Raw genomic sequence first — 20,149 nt, 5'->3', positions numbered from 1 at the left:
ATCAGACCGATTCCTTTCTCGACATGCCAATACTGAACGTTTTACAATTGACACAAGTGTATGGGAGTGCAGGTGGATAGCAAATATGTGCTGCCAGCAATTTTACTATGTACAGCCCTCTGCAAACTGCGTGGTAGGTATTCTTTTTTCGACAAAACCGAGAATAACGCGAATACTATGCCATCGGTCACTCGGAAATCGTAACAGTATGACGCGCGGACTTCGCACCTTAGATTGGCATTGTCATCGTGTTCATTTTCTATCCAGTTTGGCAACAAAATCCAAAAGTTTATATTTGCCCCCAAAACAGACTTTTGCATTTTGTTGCCACACAAGGCATATACTTTGTTTAGTGATAGACCTAATCGAAGAAGTGGAGCATGGCGCATCTATTTGCAGTGAGTTCCGACCGACTGATAACATAGCCTTTGAGTTATCACCGGTTTTGTCGAAAAAAGAATACCTACCACGCAGTTTGCTGAGGGCTGTACAAGCAAGCTCTTCAGTACCTATTCATTGTAACACCCAGCCCACACCTCAGCCTTTTAACATTCCCCTGATGCCACTATCAAGCCCCGACCTATTGCCGATCCATGACAGCATGGGGCTATAATGAAACAAATATCGATAAATGATTAATGAGGCGATGTCATTTCGCCTGTTCTATGTTGTAGCTCTCTGAGCAGTAGATGAACCTTCTACCTCTTGTGATATTTGGCGTCCAACACGCTTAACAGAATTGTAGTCAACTCCAATCAAAATCAAATGACAGTCAAATCTAATCTTTGCTGCCTGTGACCTAACCCTGAACAGCGGTGCCCTCAATGTTAACATCGTTACTCTCTTGTTTACAGAGCAAGAACGTGACAACTGGCCCGCAGCCGGGCTCCCCTGGCTCACCACGTGCGCTGGTGTTGACCAAGGCAGCTGGCTCGGTGTCATTGTATTGGGAGAACGGCGTATCGGGACACGCACCTATCCAAGGATACATCATCGAGGCGAAACGAGAAGGTAGGTGATGGGAGGGGGAGTGAGGGAGAGAGAGAGAGAGAGAGAGAGAGAGAGAGAGAGAGAGAGAGAGAGAGAGAGGGAGGAGAGAGAGAAAGAGAGAGAGAGAGAGAGAGAGAGAGGGAGGAGAGAGAGAAAGTGAGAGGTAGACTAACACAAACAGAGAAGTTGGTTGTTGTTATCATTAGGAGTATCGATGTGTATCATTAACATTTGCGATTGGAGTCCTTTTTACGAGAAGGATCGATTGCGAAGTGCGCTGAGACGATATTTGTGCTCGTGAAACGCTGGTATACTTTATAAATTGAGGATGAAACCTTTTATGAAATTTACGACACCATAAATGTTGTTTTGGTCGTTATCCGGTTTCCTCCCTCGGGATGTGTCGTTTATGAAGGCCGTAATGTGTGTCGTTTCACATGAGCGGAATTAGAAAAAAGAGGCTTGGAGCAAACAGATATTTCACAGTATGAGTATGCTTCATGGATGTAAACAGGCATTTAACAGCCTGGAATAAGGGCTTCTAAACATTTTTTTCTATTTTGTTTTTATCTTCCTCGCTGCATATTGTCATTGTAACTCCTAGCTCTGTATCTCTCTCTCTCTCTCTCTCTCTCTCTCTCTCTCTCTCTCTCTCTCTCTCTCTCTCTCTCTCTCTCTCTCTCTCTCTCTCTCTCTCTCTCTCTCTCTCTCTCTCTCTCTCTCTCTCTCTCTCTCTCTCCTTCTCTCTCTCTCTTCCTTCTTTCTTCTGTCTTCTTTTTTCATATTTCTTTCTTTTTCTATTTTTACTACTTTCCCGCTCTCCCTCTCTTATCACACAACGCCGAATGCCTCACACTCAATAGCGCCTCTCTATTTATACTCCGTGCTCCTCACAATTCTTGAATGGAGATGGTTCTGCGTAAATATACCACCCACATTGCTCTGCCCCAGGCTTCCGTCCAAATTTCCGCTCAATGAACCTTCGATAAGTCAAGTTTGATGGCCATATCAGTCTGTCCAATGCTTTTGACCTGAGCCCGCATAAGAGCAGTTGAATGTCAGTGCTGCGTGAAAAGTTTCCAGAATCACTCGCGTCGCTGGCAGGGTTTTCTGGTAGTTGCCATTGACGAAATGGAGCTGAATTGATGATGTGTCGCGCACTATATATGTCATGTGGAAGGCGACGCAAGGGAACCGAGTCTGGGTCGAGTTCCTCAATAGTAAAACGGCTTTTGGCAGACCATATCGCTGGGTTTTATGGGCTTTTCGAATGGAGGTTGGGCCATGAATAGCACATTCTCTGACAGCTGGCATTGGTAACATTGTCATGGAACGGGTTTCTTATGCGGATACGCCAAACCCTTCCAATGGGAATTATGTAAGAGATAACCTTGTTTTAGAATGTATTGGTATCACCATTACTAATAGACCGATATTTTTACACCGATCGGGACCGCGGTAATGTAATCTTTCGGACCCGGAGTCGCGTCTTCATCCACTGACGTCATTTGTAACCCGGATGTCCTCCAGTGACGTCATAACGTGTGCTTCTCGCGGCACTTTCCTCTGCCGGTCACCAAGCTTGGATAACAGTATAGCGTTAGACCGGGACACCCATGGCCCATGATGAGGCTAAAAGAAAGGTGCTAATACTTGATAGAAGCCTGTCATGTGATGCGGCTTCGGGTCCCCTTTACGTAACGAATTCTGATGGAGACGCGGAGATGGGTTCCCGGATAAACGGTTCCCGGATAAATGTCTTTTCTCGGCGGCGGCGGAGCCGAGAATCTGTATTGTAACTGATACCCATGCTAACATGACATGTCCAACCAGTTACCCGGCCTGTCATTGGCCGACACGAGTGGCGGGGAGCTGCGCGCGCAGCTCAACCCGCTATTGGCCGACCCACTACCGCACTGCGGCAGGCAGTGGGAAAACCACGTGACGCTGCGTCGGCGGGGTTCACATGACTGGGAACATATTGAACAGAAAATGCGCGCGATTTAAACACAAAAAATAAAATCGCCAGCCACGGACGCGGACACCGACCCTTATGTAAATTAAAAACAACTCCTAAATTATCCGAATACAAAACTGTTCGATACATATCACGAGACAAAATAGCCGTTAGCGCAGCCAAATATTCGGCAAGATAAATAGGAAGCGACACAGACAAATTAATAGAGACGGGTAAACAGCCCTGTTGAACGATGCCAATGCAGTCAGGTGTCGCGTCGACATAGACGGCACGCTCATGAACCTCGCGACAATTGAGCAAATCGGCGGCCGTCAGCGGTGACGAATCAGTAATAAATGGCAATGACGCAATGCAACTTCGACGGTCTCCGTCATGAACCGCGCGCACTAATTCCAGAGGAATCTTTATACATGGCCTGACAAAATTCAAATATCCCGCCAGACGTTGACGCCACAAAACAGGCCACTGCTCGCTACACACGGACAGCGCATCGCGCAGCTGACACAGGGTGTCGGGCGCCACGTGCGTGCAACCGGCATTGAGATCGATCTCAACACCCAAATAAACAAGTCTGGAAACAGGCGACAAAATCGACTTGGCATAGTTCAACTGAAAACCTATATTGACAAGAAAATCAGCAATACCGGACAAATGTGAGGCACAGCGAGACATGAATAAAAAGTCGTCCAAATAAACTAGACCAATAACACCGGGAAATCGCTCCTGTATGACTTTAACTGTAGCACACGCGAACCACTGCATCTCGTTAGCGGCTGTACTCAAACCCATCGGCAGTTTTCGAAAAACATACGTTTTTGACTTGTATAGGACACCAAAATAAACGGACGCCGCCGGAGACAACGGAATATGGTAGTAGCCGTCCCTCAAATCGAGCTTTATCGCAAAACGGTAGCCCTCAGCGGCCGCCTGAAGGGCCCTCTCGACACACGGTAGCTTACATTGACGGCGCGGCATGTACGGCGTCAGCACAGAGAGGTCGTAAACGGCGCGGGCCACACCAGGCGTCTTTGGAACTGCAAAAAGTCTATAGCACGCCCTCGGCCGTCCAGGCGCCAGAACACCAGCCTCCACAAAGTCCGCCACTGCCTGAGTCATTAATGGCGACACCTGCGTCGGCCGCCACACAGCCGGCACCGTAGCCGGCACGCGCACCTTCAGGCCCCGGCTGAGAACGCTACGCACGCGAGGGTGCGCTGAAAAAACGTCAGGGTCCACTCTCACTCGAAGCGGAGGCCGCACCCGTGAGCCGCCGCCCACCGGCAGCCGACGCGAGCCGACGAAACCGAGCGGCGAGCCGCCAACCGGCAGCAGATCCTCCGGCACCGCCCCCCACCGTCCGTCGCCGGCCACCGGCAGCGCCGCGTCGCCAGCCGGCGCCGACGCCGCCCACGGCGACACCGGCGCGCCGCCGTCCTCAGTCAGCAACAGTTGAAGGAGTCGCCGACAGATGTCCTCGGGATCGCCATCAGCTCCAGTACTCTGCCCCGGCAGGGCTGCCGGGGCGCCGTCCCCGGCCGAGATCGGCTCCGGAGATGTCGCAGGCGGCGAGGGGCCGGAAAGGGGCACCGGAACCGTCGCCCCGAACGCCGCCCGCAGCACCGCCCTAATTCTTGCGCCGCGGTGCGGCCGCCGACGCCGCCCCCCCCCCCCCGGACGGGGCGCGCAGTCCGGACGGGCGAGAGGGCCGCCCCCGCCCCCCGGAGGCCGGCGGGGCGACCGGGCGCGCCAAGGGGGGCGGCAGGGCGGCGGCGGGGCTCAGACGGATGCCGAGCCTCTCCATCTCAGAGCCGCGTGAGTCACGCACCGCCGCCGCCCAGCCGTGATGCGCAACGATCAGAAAAAGCCGGACCCGCCCCCAGTACCAGGAACGGTGCTCAGGGGGCGGGCCGGCCGTGTCTCCAATAATGAGCAGGCTTCTGGCCTCCTCCCGCTCCCGCACGCCGAGATGAGGAGACGCGTTGAGCTGAGCTCTCAGCTCCTCCAGCCAGAGCCGACGCCGCGACGGAGGCGGGACGCCGACCTCCTCCTCCTCGTCGTACTCGACCTTCACGGCGACCGCGTCCGGTACCGCCTCCGTAGCCGCCCCCGACGCCGCCGCCGCGCCCGCCGCCGCCGCCGCCGGAGTCATGGCCGTCGGCACCACCAGGCCGGACTGCATGAGTCGGGCCACAACCGCTTCCACGATGGAGTCCTTCAGCTCCTCAGTATCCGCCGCCCGCACCGAGGCCGCCCGCGACCGCGTCGCAGGCGGCTGACCTTGACCGCCGTTCGATGTCATGTGACCGCCGGTAATCGCCCACCGAGTCCGGCAGGTCACGAGCACACACGAGCACGTCTTTTCTCGGCGGCGGCGGAGCCGAGAAAAGACGTGCTCGTGTGTGCTCGTGACCTGCCGGACTCGGTGGGCGATTACCGGCGGTCACATGACATCGAACGGCGGTCAAGGTCAGCCGCCTGCGACGCGGTCGCGGGCGGCCTCGGTGCGGGCGGCGGATACTGAGGAGCTGAAGGACTCCATCGTGGAAGCGGTTGTGGCCCGACTCATGCAGTCCGGCCTGGTGGTGCCGACGGCCATGACTCCGGCGGCGGCGGCGGCGGGCGCGGCGGCGGCGTCGGGGGCGGCTACGGAGGCGGTACCGGACGCGGTCGCCGTGAAGGTCGAGTACGACGAGGAGGAGGAGGTCGGCGTCCCGCCTCCGTCGCGGCGTCGGCTCTGGCTGGAGGAGCTGAGAGCTCAGCTCAACGCGTCTCCTCATCTCGGCGTGCGGGAGCGGGAGGAGGCCAGAAGCCTGCTCATTATTGGAGACACGGCCGGCCCGCCCCCTGAGCACCGTTCCTGGTACTGGGGGCGGGTCCGGCTTTTTCTGATCGTTGCGCATCACGGCTGGGCGGCGGCGGTGCGTGACTCACGCGGCTCTGAGATGGAGAGGCTCGGCATCCGTCTGAGCCCCGCCGCCGCCCTGCCGCCCCCCTTGGCGCGCCCGGTCGCCCCGCCGGCCTCCGGGGGGCGGGGGCGGCCCTCTCGCCCGTCCGGACTGCGCGCCCCGTCCGGGGGGGCGGCGTCGGCGGCCGCACCGCGGCGCAAGAATTAGGGCGGTGCTGCGGGCGGCGTTCGGGGCGACGGTTCCGGTGCCCCTTTCCGGCCCCTCGCCGCCTGCGACATCTCCGGAGCCGATCTCGGCCGGGGACGGCGCCCCGGCAGCCCTGCCGGGGCAGAGTACTGGAGCTGATGGCGATCCCGAGGACATCTGTCGGCGACTCCTTCAACTGTTGCTGACTGAGGACGGCGGCGCGCCGGTGTCGCCGTGGGCGGCGTCGGCGCCGGCTGGCGACGCGGCGCTGCCGGTGGCCGGCGACGGACGGTGGGGGGCGGTGCCGGAGGATCTGCTGCCGGTTGGCGGCTCGCCGCTCGGTTTCGTCGGCTCGCGTCGGCTGCCGGTGGGCGGCGGCTCACGGGTGCGGCCTCCGCTTCGAGTGAGAGTGGACCCTGACGTTTTTTCAGCGCACCCTCGCGTGCGTAGCGTTCTCAGCCGGGGCCTGAAGGTGCGCGTGCCGGCTACGGTGCCGGCTGTGTGGCGGCCGACGCAGGTGTCGCCATTAATGACTCAGGCAGTGGCGGACTTTGTGGAGGCTGGTGTTCTGGCGCCTGGACGGCCGAGGGCGTGCTATAGACTTTTTGCAGTTCCAAAGACGCCTGGTGTGGCCCGCGCCGTTTACGACCTCTCTGTGCTGACGCCGTACATGCCGCGCCGTCAATGTAAGCTACCGTGTGTCGAGAGGGCCCTTCAGGCGGCCGCTGAGGGCTACCGTTTTGCGATAAAGCTCGATTTGAGGGACGGCTACTACCATATTCCGTTGTCTCCGGCGGCGTCCGTTTATTTTGGTGTCCTATACAAGTCAAAAACGTATGTTTTTCGAAAACTGCCGATGGGTTTGAGTACAGCCGCTAACGAGATGCAGTGGTTCGCGTGTGCTACAGTTAAAGTCATACAGGAGCGATTTCCCGGTGTTATTGGTCTAGTTTATTTGGACGACTTTTTATTCATGTCTCGCTGTGCCTCACATTTGTCCGGTATTGCTGATTTTCTTGTCAATATAGGTTTTCAGTTGAACTATGCCAAGTCGATTTTGTCGCCTGTTTCCAGACTTGTTTATTTGGGTGTTGAGATCGATCTCAATGCCGGTTGCACGCACGTGGCGCCCGACACCCTGTGTCAGCTGCGCGATGCGCTGTCCGTGTGTAGCGAGCAGTGGCCTGTTTTGTGGCGTCAACGTCTGGCGGGATATTTGAATTTTGTCAGGCCATGTATAAAGATTCCTCTGGAATTAGTGCGCGCGGTTCATGACGGAGACCGTCGAAGTTGCATTGCGTCATTGCCATTTATTACTGATTCGTCACCGCTGACGGCCGCCGATTTGCTCAATTGTCGCGAGGTTCATGAGCGTGCCGTCTATGTCGACGCGACACCTGACTGCATTGGCATCGTTCAACAGGGCTGTTTACCCGTCTCTATTAATTTGTCTGTGTCGCTTCCTATTTATCTTGCCGAATATTTGGCTGCGCTAACGGCTATTTTGTCTCGTGATATGTATCGAACAGTTTTGTATTCGGATAATTTAGGAGTTGTTTTTAATTTACATAAGGGTCGGTGTCCGCGTCCGTGGCTGGCGATTTTATTTTTTGTGTTTAAATCGCGCGCATTTTCTGTTCAATATGTTCCCAGTCATGTGAACCCCGCCGACGCAGCATCACGTGGTTTTCCCACTGCCTGCCGCAGTGCGGTAGTGGGTCGGCCAATAGCGGGTTGAGCTGCGCGCGCAGCTCCCCGCCACTCGTGTCGGCCAATGACAGGCCGGGTAACTGGTTGGACATGTCATGTTAGCATGGGTATCAGTTACAATACAGATTCTCGGCTCCGCCGCCGCCGAGAAAAGACGTGCTCGTGTGTGCTCGTGACCTGCCGGACTCGGTGGGCGATTACCGGCGGTCACATGACATCGAACGGCGGTCAAGGTCAGCCGCCTGCGACGCGGTCGCGGGCGGCCTCGGTGCGGGCGGCGGATACTGAGGAGCTGAAGGACTCCATCGTGGAAGCGGTTGTGGCCCGACTCATGCAGTCCGGCCTGGTGGTGCCGACGGCCATGACTCCGGCGGCGGCGGCGGCGGGCGCGGCGGCGGCGTCGGGGGCGGCTACGGAGGCGGTACCGGACGCGGTCGCCGTGAAGGTCGAGTACGACGAGGAGGAGGAGGTCGGCGTCCCGCCTCCGTCGCGGCGTCGGCTCTGGCTGGAGGAGCTGAGAGCTCAGCTCAACGAGCGTGCCGTCTATGTCGACGCGACACCTGACTGCATTGGCATCGTTCAACAGGGCTGTTTACCCGTCTCTATTAATTTGTCTGTGTCGCTTCCTATTTATCTTGCCGAATATTTGGCTGCGCTAACGGCTATTTTGTCTCGTGATATGTATCGAACAGTTTTGTATTCGGATAATTTAGGAGTTGTTTTTAATTTACATAAGGGTCGGTGTCCGCGTCCGTGGCTGGCGATTTTATTTTTTGTGTTTAAATCGCGCGCATTTTCTGTTCAATATGTTCCCAGTCATGTGAACCCCGCCGACGCAGCGTCACGTGGTTTTCCCACTGCCTGCCGCAGTGCGGTAGTGGGTCGGCCAATAGCGGGTTGAGCTGCGCGCGCAGCTCCCCGCCACTCGTGTCGGCCAATGACAGGCCGGGTAACTGGTTGGACATGTCATGTTAGCATGGGTATCAGTTACAATACAGATTCTCGGCTCCGCCGCCGCCGAGAAAAGCCGAGAAAAGACGTCTTTTCTCGGCGGCGGCGGAGCCGAGAATCTGTATTGTAACTGATACCCATGCTAACATGACATGTCCAACCAGTTACCCGGCCTGTCATTGGCCGACACGAGTGGCGGGGAGCTGCGCGCGCAGCTCAACCCGCTATTGGCCGACCCACTACCGCACTGCGGCAGGCAGTGGGAAAACCACGTGACGCTGCGTCGGCGGGGTTCACATGACTGGGAACATATTGAACAGAAAATGCGCGCGATTTAAACACAAAAAATAAAATCGCCAGCCACGGACGCGGACACCGACCCTTATGTAAATTAAAAACAACTCCTAAATTATCCGAATACAAAACTGTTCGATACATATCACGAGACAAAATAGCCGTTAGCGCAGCCAAATATTCGGCAAGATAAATAGGAAGCGACACAGACAAATTAATAGAGACGGGTAAACAGCCCTGTTGAACGATGCCAATGCAGTCAGGTGTCGCGTCGACATAGACGGCACGCTCATGAACCTCGCGACAATTGAGCAAATCGGCGGCCGTCAGCGGTGACGAATCAGTAATAAATGGCAATGACGCAATGCAACTTCGACGGTCTCCGTCATGAACCGCGCGCACTAATTCCAGAGGAATCTTTATACATGGCCTGACAAAATTCAAATATCCCGCCAGACGTTGACGCCACAAAACAGGCCACTGCTCGCTACACACGGACAGCGCATCGCGCAGCTGACACAGGGTGTCGGGCGCCACGTGCGTGCAACCGGCATTGAGATCGATCTCAACACCCAAATAAACAAGTCTGGAAACAGGCGACAAAATCGACTTGGCATAGTTCAACTGAAAACCTATATTGACAAGAAAATCAGCAATACCGGACAAATGTGAGGCACAGCGAGACATGAATAAAAAGTCGTCCAAATAAACTAGACCAATAACACCGGGAAATCGCTCCTGTATGACTTTAACTGTAGCACACGCGAACCACTGCATCTCGTTAGCGGCTGTACTCAAACCCATCGGCAGTTTTCGAAAAACATACGTTTTTGACTTGTATAGGACACCAAAATAAACGGACGCCGCCGGAGACAACGGAATATGGTAGTAGCCGTCCCTCAAATCGAGCTTTATCGCAAAACGGTAGCCCTCAGCGGCCGCCTGAAGGGCCCTCTCGACACACGGTAGCTTACATTGACGGCGCGGCATGTACGGCGTCAGCACAGAGAGGTCGTAAACGGCGCGGGCCACACCAGGCGTCTTTGGAACTGCAAAAAGTCTATAGCACGCCCTCGGCCGTCCAGGCGCCAGAACACCAGCCTCCACAAAGTCCGCCACTGCCTGAGTCATTAATGGCGACACCTGCGTCGGCCGCCACACAGCCGGCACCGTAGCCGGCACGCGCACCTTCAGGCCCCGGCTGAGAACGCTACGCACGCGAGGGTGCGCTGAAAAAACGTCAGGGTCCACTCTCACTCGAAGCGGAGGCCGCACCCGTGAGCCGCCGCCCACCGGCAGCCGACGCGAGCCGACGAAACCGAGCGGCGAGCCGCCAACCGGCAGCAGATCCTCCGGCACCGCCCCCCACCGTCCGTCGCCGGCCACCGGCAGCGCCGCGTCGCCAGCCGGCGCCGACGCCGCCCACGGCGACACCGGCGCGCCGCCGTCCTCAGTCAGCAACAGTTGAAGGAGTCGCCGACAGATGTCCTCGGGATCGCCATCAGCTCCAGTACTCTGCCCCGGCAGGGCTGCCGGGGCGCCGTCCCCGGCCGAGATCGGCTCCGGAGATGTCGCAGGCGGCGAGGGGCCGGAAAGGGGCACCGGAACCGTCGCCCCGAACGCCGCCCGCAGCACCGCCCTAATTCTTGCGCCGCGGTGCGGCCGCCGACGCCGCCCCCCCGGACGGGGCGCGCAGTCCGGACGGGCGAGAGGGCCGCCCCCGCCCCCCGGAGGCCGGCGGGGCGACCGGGCGCGCCAAGGGGGGCGGCAGGGCGGCTGCGGGGCTCAGACGGATGCCGAGCCTCTCCATCTCAGAGCCGCGTGAGTCACGCACCGCCGCCGCCCAGCCGTGATGCGCAACGATCAGAAAAAGCCGGACCCGCCCCCAGTACCAGGAACGGTGCTCAGGGGGCGGGCCGGCCGTGTCTCCAATAATGAGCAGGCTTCTGGCCTCCTCCCGCTCCCGCACGCCGAGATGAGGAGACGCGTTGAGCTGAGCTCTCAGCTCCTCCAGCCAGAGCCGACGCCGCGACGGAGGCGGGACGCCGACCTCCTCCTCCTCGTCGTACTCGACCTTCACGGCGACCGCGTCCGGTACCGCCTCCGTAGCCGCCCCCGACGCCGCCGCCGCGCCCGCCGCCGCCGCCGCCGGAGTCATGGCCGTCGGCACCACCAGGCCGGACTGCATGAGTCGGGCCACAACCGCTTCCACGATGGAGTCCTTCAGCTCCTCAGTATCCGCCGCCCGCACCGAGGCCGCCCGCGACCGCGTCGCAGGCGGCTGACCTTGACCGCCGTTCGATGTCATGTGACCGCCGGTAATCGCCCACCGAGTCCGGCAGGTCACGAGCACACACGAGCACGTCTTTTCTCGGCGGCGGCGGAGCCGAGAATCTGTATTGTAACTGATACCCATGCTAACATGACATGTCCAACCAGTTACCCGGCCTGTCATTGGCCGACACGAGTGGCGGGGAGCTGCGCGCGCAGCTCAACCCGCTATTGGCCGACCCACTACCGCACTGCGGCAGGCAGTGGGAAAACCACGTGACGCTGCGTCGGCGGGGTTCACATGACTGGGAACATATTGAACAGAAAATGCGCGCGATTTAAACACAAAAAATAAAATCGCCAGCCACGGACGCGGACACCGACCCTTATGTAAATTAAAAACAACTCCTAAATTATCCGAATACAAAACTGTTCGATACATATCACGAGACAAAATAGCCGTTAGCGCAGCCAAATATTCGGCAAGATAAATAGGAAGCGACACAGACAAATTAATAGAGACGGGTAAACAGCCCTGTTGAACGATGCCAATGCAGTCAGGTGTCGCGTCGACATAGACGGCACGCTCATGAACCTCGCGACAATTGAGCAAATCGGCGGCCGTCAGCGGTGACGAATCAGTAATAAATGGCAATGACGCAATGCAACTTCGACGGTCTCCGTCATGAACCGCGCGCACTAATTCCAGAGGAATCTTTATACATGGCCTGACAAAATTCAAATATCCCGCCAGACGTTGACGCCACAAAACAGGCCACTGCTCGCTACACACGGACAGCGCATCGCGCAGCTGACACAGGGTGTCGGGCGCCACGTGCGTGCAACCGGCATTGAGATCGATCTCAACACCCAAATAAACAAGTCTGGAAACAGGCGACAAAATCGACTTGGCATAGTTCAACTGAAAACCTATATTGACAAGAAAATCAGCAATACCGGACAAATGTGAGGCACAGCGAGACATGAATAAAAAGTCGTCCAAATAAACTAGACCAATAACACCGGGAAATCGCTCCTGTATGACTTTAACTGTAGCACACGCGAACCACTGCATCTCGTTAGCGGCTGTACTCAAACCCATCGGCAGTTTTCGAAAAACATACGTTTTTGACTTGTATAGGACACCAAAATAAACGGACGCCGCCGGAGACAACGGAATATGGTAGTAGCCGTCCCTCAAATCGAGCTTTATCGCAAAACGGTAGCCCTCAGCGGCCGCCTGAAGGGCCCTCTCGACACACGGTAGCTTACATTGACGGCGCGGCATGTACGGCGTCAGCACAGAGAGGTCGTAAACGGCGCGGGCCACACCAGGCGTCTTTGGAACTGCAAAAAGTCTATAGCACGCCCTCGGCCGTCCAGGCGCCAGAACACCAGCCTCCACAAAGTCCGCCACTGCCTGAGTCATTAATGGCGACACCTGCGTCGGCCGCCACACAGCCGGCACCGTAGCCGGCACGCGCACCTTCAGGCCCCGGCTGAGAACGCTACGCACGCGAGGGTGCGCTGAAAAAACGTCAGGGTCCACTCTCACTCGAAGCGGAGGCCGCACCCGTGAGCCGCCGCCCACCGGCAGCCGACGCGAGCCGACGAAACCGAGCGGCGAGCCGCCAACCGGCAGCAGATCCTCCGGCACCGCCCCCCACCGTCCGTCGCCGGCCACCGGCAGCGCCGCGTCGCCAGCCGGCGCCGACGCCGCCCACGGCGACACCGGCGCGCCGCCGTCCTCAGTCAGCAACAGTTGAAGGAGTCGCCGACAGATGTCCTCGGGATCGCCATCAGCTCCAGTACTCTGCCCCGGCAGGGCTGCCGGGGCGCCGTCCCCGGCCGAGATCGGCTCCGGAGATGTCGCAGGCGGCGAGGGGCCGGAAAGGGGCACCGGAACCGTCGCCCCGAACGCCGCCCGCAGCACCGCCCTAATTCTTGCGCCGCGGTGCGGCCGCCGACGCCGCCCCCCCGGACGGGGCGCGCAGTCCGGACGGGCGAGAGGGCCGCCCCCGCCCCCCGGAGGCCGGCGGGGCGACCGGGCGCGCCAAGGGGGGCGGCAGGGCGGCGGCGGGGCTCAGACGGATGCCGAGCCTCTCCATCTCAGAGCCGCGTGAGTCACGAACCGCCGCCGCCCAGCCGTGATGCGCAACGATCAGAAAAAGCCGGACCCGCCCCCAGTACCAGGAACGGTGCTCAGGGGGCGGGCCGGCCGTGTCTCCAATAATGAGCAGGCTTCTGGCCTCCTCCCGCTCCCGCACGCCGAGATGAGGAGACGCGTTGAGCTGAGCTCTCAGCTCCTCCAGCCAGAGCCGACGCCGCGACGGAGGCGGGACGCCGACCTCCTCCTCCTCGTCGTACTCGACCTTCACGGCGACCGCGTCCGGTACCGCCTCCGTAGCCGCCCCCGACGCCGCCGCCGCGCCCGCCGCCGCCGCCGCCGGAGTCATGGCCGTCGGCACCACCAGGCCGGACTGCATGAGTCGGGCCACAACCGCTTCCACGATGGAGTCCTTCAGCTCCTCAGTATCCGCCGCCCGCACCGAGGCCGCCCGCGACCGCGTCGCAGGCGGCTGACCTTGACCGCCGTTCGATGTCATGTGACCGCCGGTAATCGCCCACCGAGTCCGGCAGGTCACGAGCACACACGAGCACGTCTTTTCTCGGCGGCGGCGGAGCCGAGAATCTGTATTGTAACTGATACCCATGCTAACATGACATGTCCAACCAGTTACCCGGCCTGTCATTGGCCGACACGAGTGGCGGGGAGCTGCGCGCGCAGCTCAACCCGCTATTGGCCGACCCACTACCGCACTGCGGCAGGCAGTGGGAAAACCACGTGACGCTGCGTCGGCGGGGTTCACATGACTGGGAACATATTGAACAGAAAATGCGCGCGATTTAAACACAAAAAATAAAATCGCCAGCCACGGACGCGGACACCGACCCTTATGTAAATTAAAAACAACTCCTAAATTATCCGAATACAAAACTGTTCGATACATATCACGAGACAAAATAGCCGTTAGCGCAGCCAAATATTCGGCAAGATAAATAGGAAGCGACACAGACAAATTAATAGAGACGGGTAAACAGCCCTGTTGAACGATGCCAATGCAGTCAGGTGTCGCGTCGACATAGACGGCACGCTCATGAACCTCGCGACAATTGAGCAAATCGGCGGCCGTCAGCGGTGACGAATCAGTAATAAATGGCAATGACGCAATGCAACTTCGACGGTCTCCGTCATGAACCGCGCGCACTAATTCCAGAGGAATCTTTATACATGGCCTGACAAAATTCAAATATCCCGCCAGACGTTGACGCCACAAAACAGGCCACTGCTCGCTACACACGGACAGCGCATCGCGCAGCTGACACAGGGTGTCGGGCGCCACGTGCGTGCAACCGGCATTGAGATCGATCTCAACACCCAAATAAACAAGTCTGGAAACAGGCGACAAAATCGACTTGGCATAGTTCAACTGAAAACCTATATTGACAAGAAAATCAGCAATACCGGACAAATGTGAGGCACAGCGAGACATGAATAAAAAGTCGTCCAAATAAACTAGACCAATAACACCGGGAAATCGCTCCTGTATGACTTTAACTGTAGCACACGCGAACCACTGCATCTCGTTAGCGGCTGTACTCAAACCCATCGGCAGTTTTCGAAAAACATACGTTTTTGACTTGTATAGGACACCAAAATAAACGGACGCCGCCGGAGACAACGGAATATGGTAGTAGCCGTCCCTCAAATCGAGCTTTATCGCAAAACGGTAGCCCTCAGCGGCCGCCTGAAGGGCCCTCTCGACACACGGTAGCTTACATTGACGGCGCGGCATGTACGGCGTCAGCACAGAGAGGTCGTAAACGGCGCGGGCCACACCAGGCGTCTTTGGAACTGCAAAAAGTCTATAGCACGCCCTCGGCCGTCCAGGCGCCAGAACACCAGCCTCCACAAAGTCCGCCACTGCCTGAGTCATTAATGGCGACACCTGCGTCGGCCGCCACACAGCCGGCACCGTAGCCGGCACGCGCACCTTCAGGCCCCGGCTGAGAACGCTACGCACGCGAGGGTGCGCTGAAAAAACGTCAGGGTCCACTCTCACTCGAAGCGGAGGCCGCACCCGACGCAGCCGACGCGAGCCGACGAAACCGAGCGGCGAGCCGCCAACCGGCAGCAGATCCTCCGGCACCGCCCCCCACCGTCCGTCGCCGGCCACCGGCAGCGCCGCGTCGCCAGCCGGCGCCGACGCCGCCCACGGCGACACCGGCGCGCCGCCGTCCTCAGTCAGCAACAGTTGAAGGAGTCGCCGACAGATGTCCTCGGGATCGCCATCAGCTCCAGTAATCTGCCCCGGCAGGGCTGCCGGGGCGCCGTCCCCGGCCGAGATCGGCTCCGGAGATGTCGCAGGCGGCGAGGGGCCGGAAAGGGGCACCGGAACCGTCGCCCCGAACGCCGCCCGCAGCACCGCCCTAATTCTTGCGCCGCGGTGCGGCCGCCGACGCCGCCCCCCCGGACGGGGCGCGCAGTCCGGACGGGCGAGAGGGCCGCCCCCGCCCCCCGGAGGCCGGCGGGGCGACCGGGCGCGCCAAGGGGGGCGGCAGGGCGGCGGCGGGGCTCAGACGGATGCCGAGCCTCTCCATCTCAGAGCCGCGTGAGTCACGCACCGCCGCCGCCCAGCCGTGATGCGCAACGATCAGAAAAAGCCGGACCCGCCCCCAGTACCAGGAACGGTGCTCAGGGGGCGGGCCGGCCGTGTCTCCAATAATGAGCAGGCTTCTGGCCTCCTCCCGCTCCCGCACGCCGAGATGAGGAGACGCGTTGAGCTGAGCTCTCAGCTCCTCCAGCCAGAGCCGACGCCGCGACGGAGGCGGGACGCCGACCTCCTCCTCCTCGTCGTACTCGACCTTCACGGCGACCGCGTCCGGTACCGCCTCCGTAGCCGCCCCCGACGCCGCCGCCGCGCCCGCCGCCGCCGCCGCCGGAGTCATGGCCGTCGGCACCACCAGGCCGGACTGCATGAGTCGGGCCACAACCGCTTCCACGATGGAGTCCTTCAGCTCCTCAGTATCCGCCGCCCGCACCGAGGCCGCCCGCGACCGCGTCGCAGGCGGCTGACCTTGACCGCCGTTCGATGTCATGTGACCGCCGGTAATCGCCCACCGAGTCCGGCAGGTCACGAGCACACACGAGCACGTCTTTTCTCGGCGGCGGCGGAGCCGGATAAACGGTCGTGCTGTTTTGTGATTAGCTTCTGGGGGGAGGAACGCTGTAATTCGGTTACGTTGTTCCGGAAATGTGTGGTGCCACTGATCAAGAAAGTGCTTTTAATTCTTTCCGTTAGGTATGTGTATCTCACCACGCTATCTAATACCTTGTAGTTGAGTTAAAAAATTTTAATTCTTTTTTTACTGTTTTCGGTGGAAGGTTTTCAGCTACTTCGTTGATGGGGCCATTGTTTACCTTCCATGTTTCTCAATGTGTCTTGGTGCCGCTCCAATGTTGGCGGTGGGCGGTGCTTAGGACGATGACTGTGTTATCGTTTGTTGCTACGGTGCTAGGGCTGTATCGGTGCTGGTAATGAGGTCGTGGGCGGTACGGCGCCTGGTATCGTCTCATCCCTCCCCTCTCCCTCAGCCCTCTTCTCTCTCCCTCTCTCTTTCTCTCTCCTCTCTCCTCTCTCCTCTCTCCTCTCTCCTCTCTCCTCTCTCCTCTCTCTCTCCCTCCCTCCCTCCCTCCCTCTCTCTCTCTCTCTCTCTCTCTCTCTCTCTCTCTCTCTCTCTCTCTCTCTCTCTCTCTCTCTCACTCTCCCTCTCTCCTCTCTCTCACTCTCCCTCTCTCTCCCTCACTCTCTCTCCCTCTTTCTCTCTCTCCCTCTTTCTCTCTCTCTCTCTCTCTCTCTCTCTCTCTCTCTCTCTCTCTCTCTCTCTCTCTCTCTCTCTCTCTCTCTCTCTCTCTCTCTCTCTCTCTCTCTCTCTCTCTCTCCCTCACTCTCTCTCCCTCTTTCTCTCTCTCCCTCTTTCTCTCTCTCTCTCTCTCTCTCTCTCTCTCTCTCTCTCTCTCTCTCCCCGTCCATGACACGAGTCTGAGAACTCACTCATTCACTCACCCACTCCCCCCGCCCATGACGCGAGTCTGAGAACTCACCCTTCGTTTACAGCGCGCCACCCCACAGAGCAGTGTGAGTGGGCTATCGCTTCCAGCCGGAGTCACCACCCGTAACGTTTTCGTGTGCCCAACCCGTGTGAGCGTGACCGTGTGCTCTGCCGTGGCCGCTAACTGTTACTGGCGTGATTCCGTGTATTCCAGGCTTCACAGGCTGTGTGGGTAAGGAATGCTCCGCATGGGCCATGGCTTTGAATGAAAGCAGCGGGTGGATGACGCTTCTAATGGGGTTGACAGGATTGAAGAGACAGCCTCGGGCGTTTTGTTTGATGTCCGCGTGTGGCAAAGAGCTTTGTACCAGCCCGCTTTCTAACAGTTTGCTGCGCGCTTGTGTGCTGTGTGTGTGCTTGTGTGAGTTTCGAAATAAACACATGACTGAGCTTATTTTCCTGAGTGGCCGTGTAAAATATGCACACATTTTGTGTGATTTATTATTCACGCATGTTTGCGTGTGTTGCACTTTTGTTTGTTTGGTTCTGCTCGTTTGTGTTTCTGTTTGTTATGTTTCATTTTCTTCTTAGTTGTCTTACGTTTTTGTTTCTTGTTAGTTCTCGAGACGTAAGTTACCTCTTTTTGCTTTCTTGAGTTTTTCGCCATAAGTTCAAGTTCATGTATTCACGTGAATCCGCCTTCGTGGCTTTTCATTAGCGTAATGTCACACACAAACGACTACTCAACCAAAGTCTCAGTTTCACTTCACTGTTCTCGGCGGCCTCTTTTACCGTGTTTTGAGCTTAGTCCGGTCTCTCCTCTCTGCCTGCCGCGTTCGATACATCTCATATATCGCCCTTACCGGTGCTCCGAACACATCTGCCCGCGCTTCTAAGCCACTCGCCTGGGGCCAGACTGACAGAGCGCAATGGCTCTGTTTTGCTCGAGGCTTGCTGCGGAACGCTTTTGCGTTCGTCGGCCCGAATTTGTGGAGATTATTTTTCGGTGTGCGTCTAGAGACCGGTGATGTAACGAAAAGTGAATCGGTGGACGTGGTATGAGAGTCGGTACAAAAATGATGGCGGTGGGTCTCATCTGTGGAGTGGTTTCGAATGTGGCGGAAATATTTGATTCGGCGACTCTAAACGAAAATAGCTATCGCAGGAGAAAGTTGTTGCTAAGGAAACTGAGTTTGATCATTTTGAAAGGTCACGCAGTTTGACATTATGATTTGGGCATTTATCGATCGTGAATCAGCTGGCAGATAGCAGAATTGCTACTGTACTGGCGAGGTAAAGGCTTCACAGATTGTGCTGCTCCTGTTAGCGCACCCATTCGGCGCCCTTACAGTCGAACCCTCACCAACACACACTCCTAGGAATCGAGCCCGCGCCGTCGTTCGTCTCTCAGTCTCCAACCCAGCTGACTCTTCCCATTTCTCGTGCCCCCCAGACGACGACAGCTGGCGTCGCGTGGCTCGCACGGACGGCGGACCTCTGGCCGACTTTGTGGTCAGCTACACCAACCTGCTTCCGTCCACCGAGTACCGGTTCCGGCTCATGGCCTACAACAAGCACGGCGTCAGCTTCCCAGTGGTGTCGCAGCAGCCAGTGGCCACGCCGTCCAAACTCTTCATGCAGTGAGTATTGCGAGGGGTCGTAACGTACAAAATCGTTATAGACAGGTCGTATCGTCCAAAAATAAGGGGACCAAAATTTGTCAAGGGATGGTGAGAGTTTATACACATTTTTTGCAGTCTGATACTGTGTTATTTGTGTAGTGTACGGAGTTTTACGGCGACCATCTGCTAGAAGTTGATACTTGTTGCCGATGTTACGTCACAACTCTCAACGGTTCGTCGACATTTATCTCCAGGCCAACTTTGCCCGAGACTGCCGCCTATTCACTTAAATATATTATTCCAATCAAAACCATCACTGTCCTCAAGTACTCCTGTTGCTACTTCTCGAAGCTGAATACCTCTCACTATCAGTAATAGTCAAGTCAGTGCAGATAATGAGCTACATAGAAGTAACTACGGAAGAGTTGGATGAACTCAAACTAGAATATTGTGAAGATGTTCAATCAGCATTAAAGCTGTTACTGAGCTGGCAATATTATTCAATATATATTATTCAATATATGTATATTTAAATTTCGCGCCCTCGGTGATATCTGTATATGGACTGTTGCTGAGGTAATTATTAAGCCCATTTGTGCGAATAGAGCAGAAACCGGTCACCAGCTGCCTCCATTTTTTTCCTACACTTTGGGATGAAAAACTTGTTCAAAAACTACGCTTATAAAAAGCAGCTGATGCTATTTTCTTCTCTACCTCATTATATTTTGTTTAATTTCTTTTAAAACGAAAAGATTTATTGGTTTAATGCTTCTTTTCAGAGCATAGCTCCCTACTCATTCCGTGAGCTTTTTCATTGCCCACGCATCTCCACACGAATATTGACCCGTTTGTTTCTGTTCTCACCAGATATCGTCAGCCGTTCTACCGAACCACCTGGTTCATGGTAACGCTGGCGGCCCGCCTCAGTGGTTATACTCATAGCCATCGTGGCTGTGCTCTGCGTCAAGAGCAAGAGCTACAAGTATAAAAGTAAGTGAATAATTTGAAAGAAGAGAGTGAGGGGTGTGCAGGGAAACAACGAATTATGCTTATGAGGGCTTGTGACATAATCGAAATGCTATGGTGAGAAAGGAAGGATTTAGACAAACGCTTAATTGTAATTGACG

At 57.2% G+C, this 20,149-nt stretch overlaps 1 protein-coding gene across 1 annotated transcript in view; it reads left to right on the top strand.

Moving 5' to 3' along the window:
* Positions 1–20,012, top strand: part of LOC122373008 (protein sidekick-like) — a gene marked incomplete at its 3' end in the record, with an annotated part of 129,687 nt that extends 109,675 nt beyond the window's left edge. Inside the window, 4 exon segments of the mRNA XM_043350719.1 lie at positions 855–1,011; positions 18,854–19,040; positions 19,890–19,941; positions 19,943–20,012. Coding sequence (XP_043206654.1) covers positions 855–1,011; positions 18,854–19,040; positions 19,890–19,941; positions 19,943–20,012 — 466 coding nt within the window.
* Positions 20,013–20,149: the final 137 nt, after the last annotated feature.

Source organism: Amphibalanus amphitrite, unplaced genomic scaffold, assembly GCF_019059575.1.
Source record: "Amphibalanus amphitrite isolate SeventyFive unplaced genomic scaffold, NRLGWU_Aamphi_draft 001430F_arrow, whole genome shotgun sequence".
NCBI lineage: Eukaryota > Metazoa > Arthropoda > Thecostraca > Balanomorpha > Balanidae > Amphibalanus > Amphibalanus amphitrite.
This window is presented reverse-complemented; position numbering and strand designations above follow the sequence as displayed.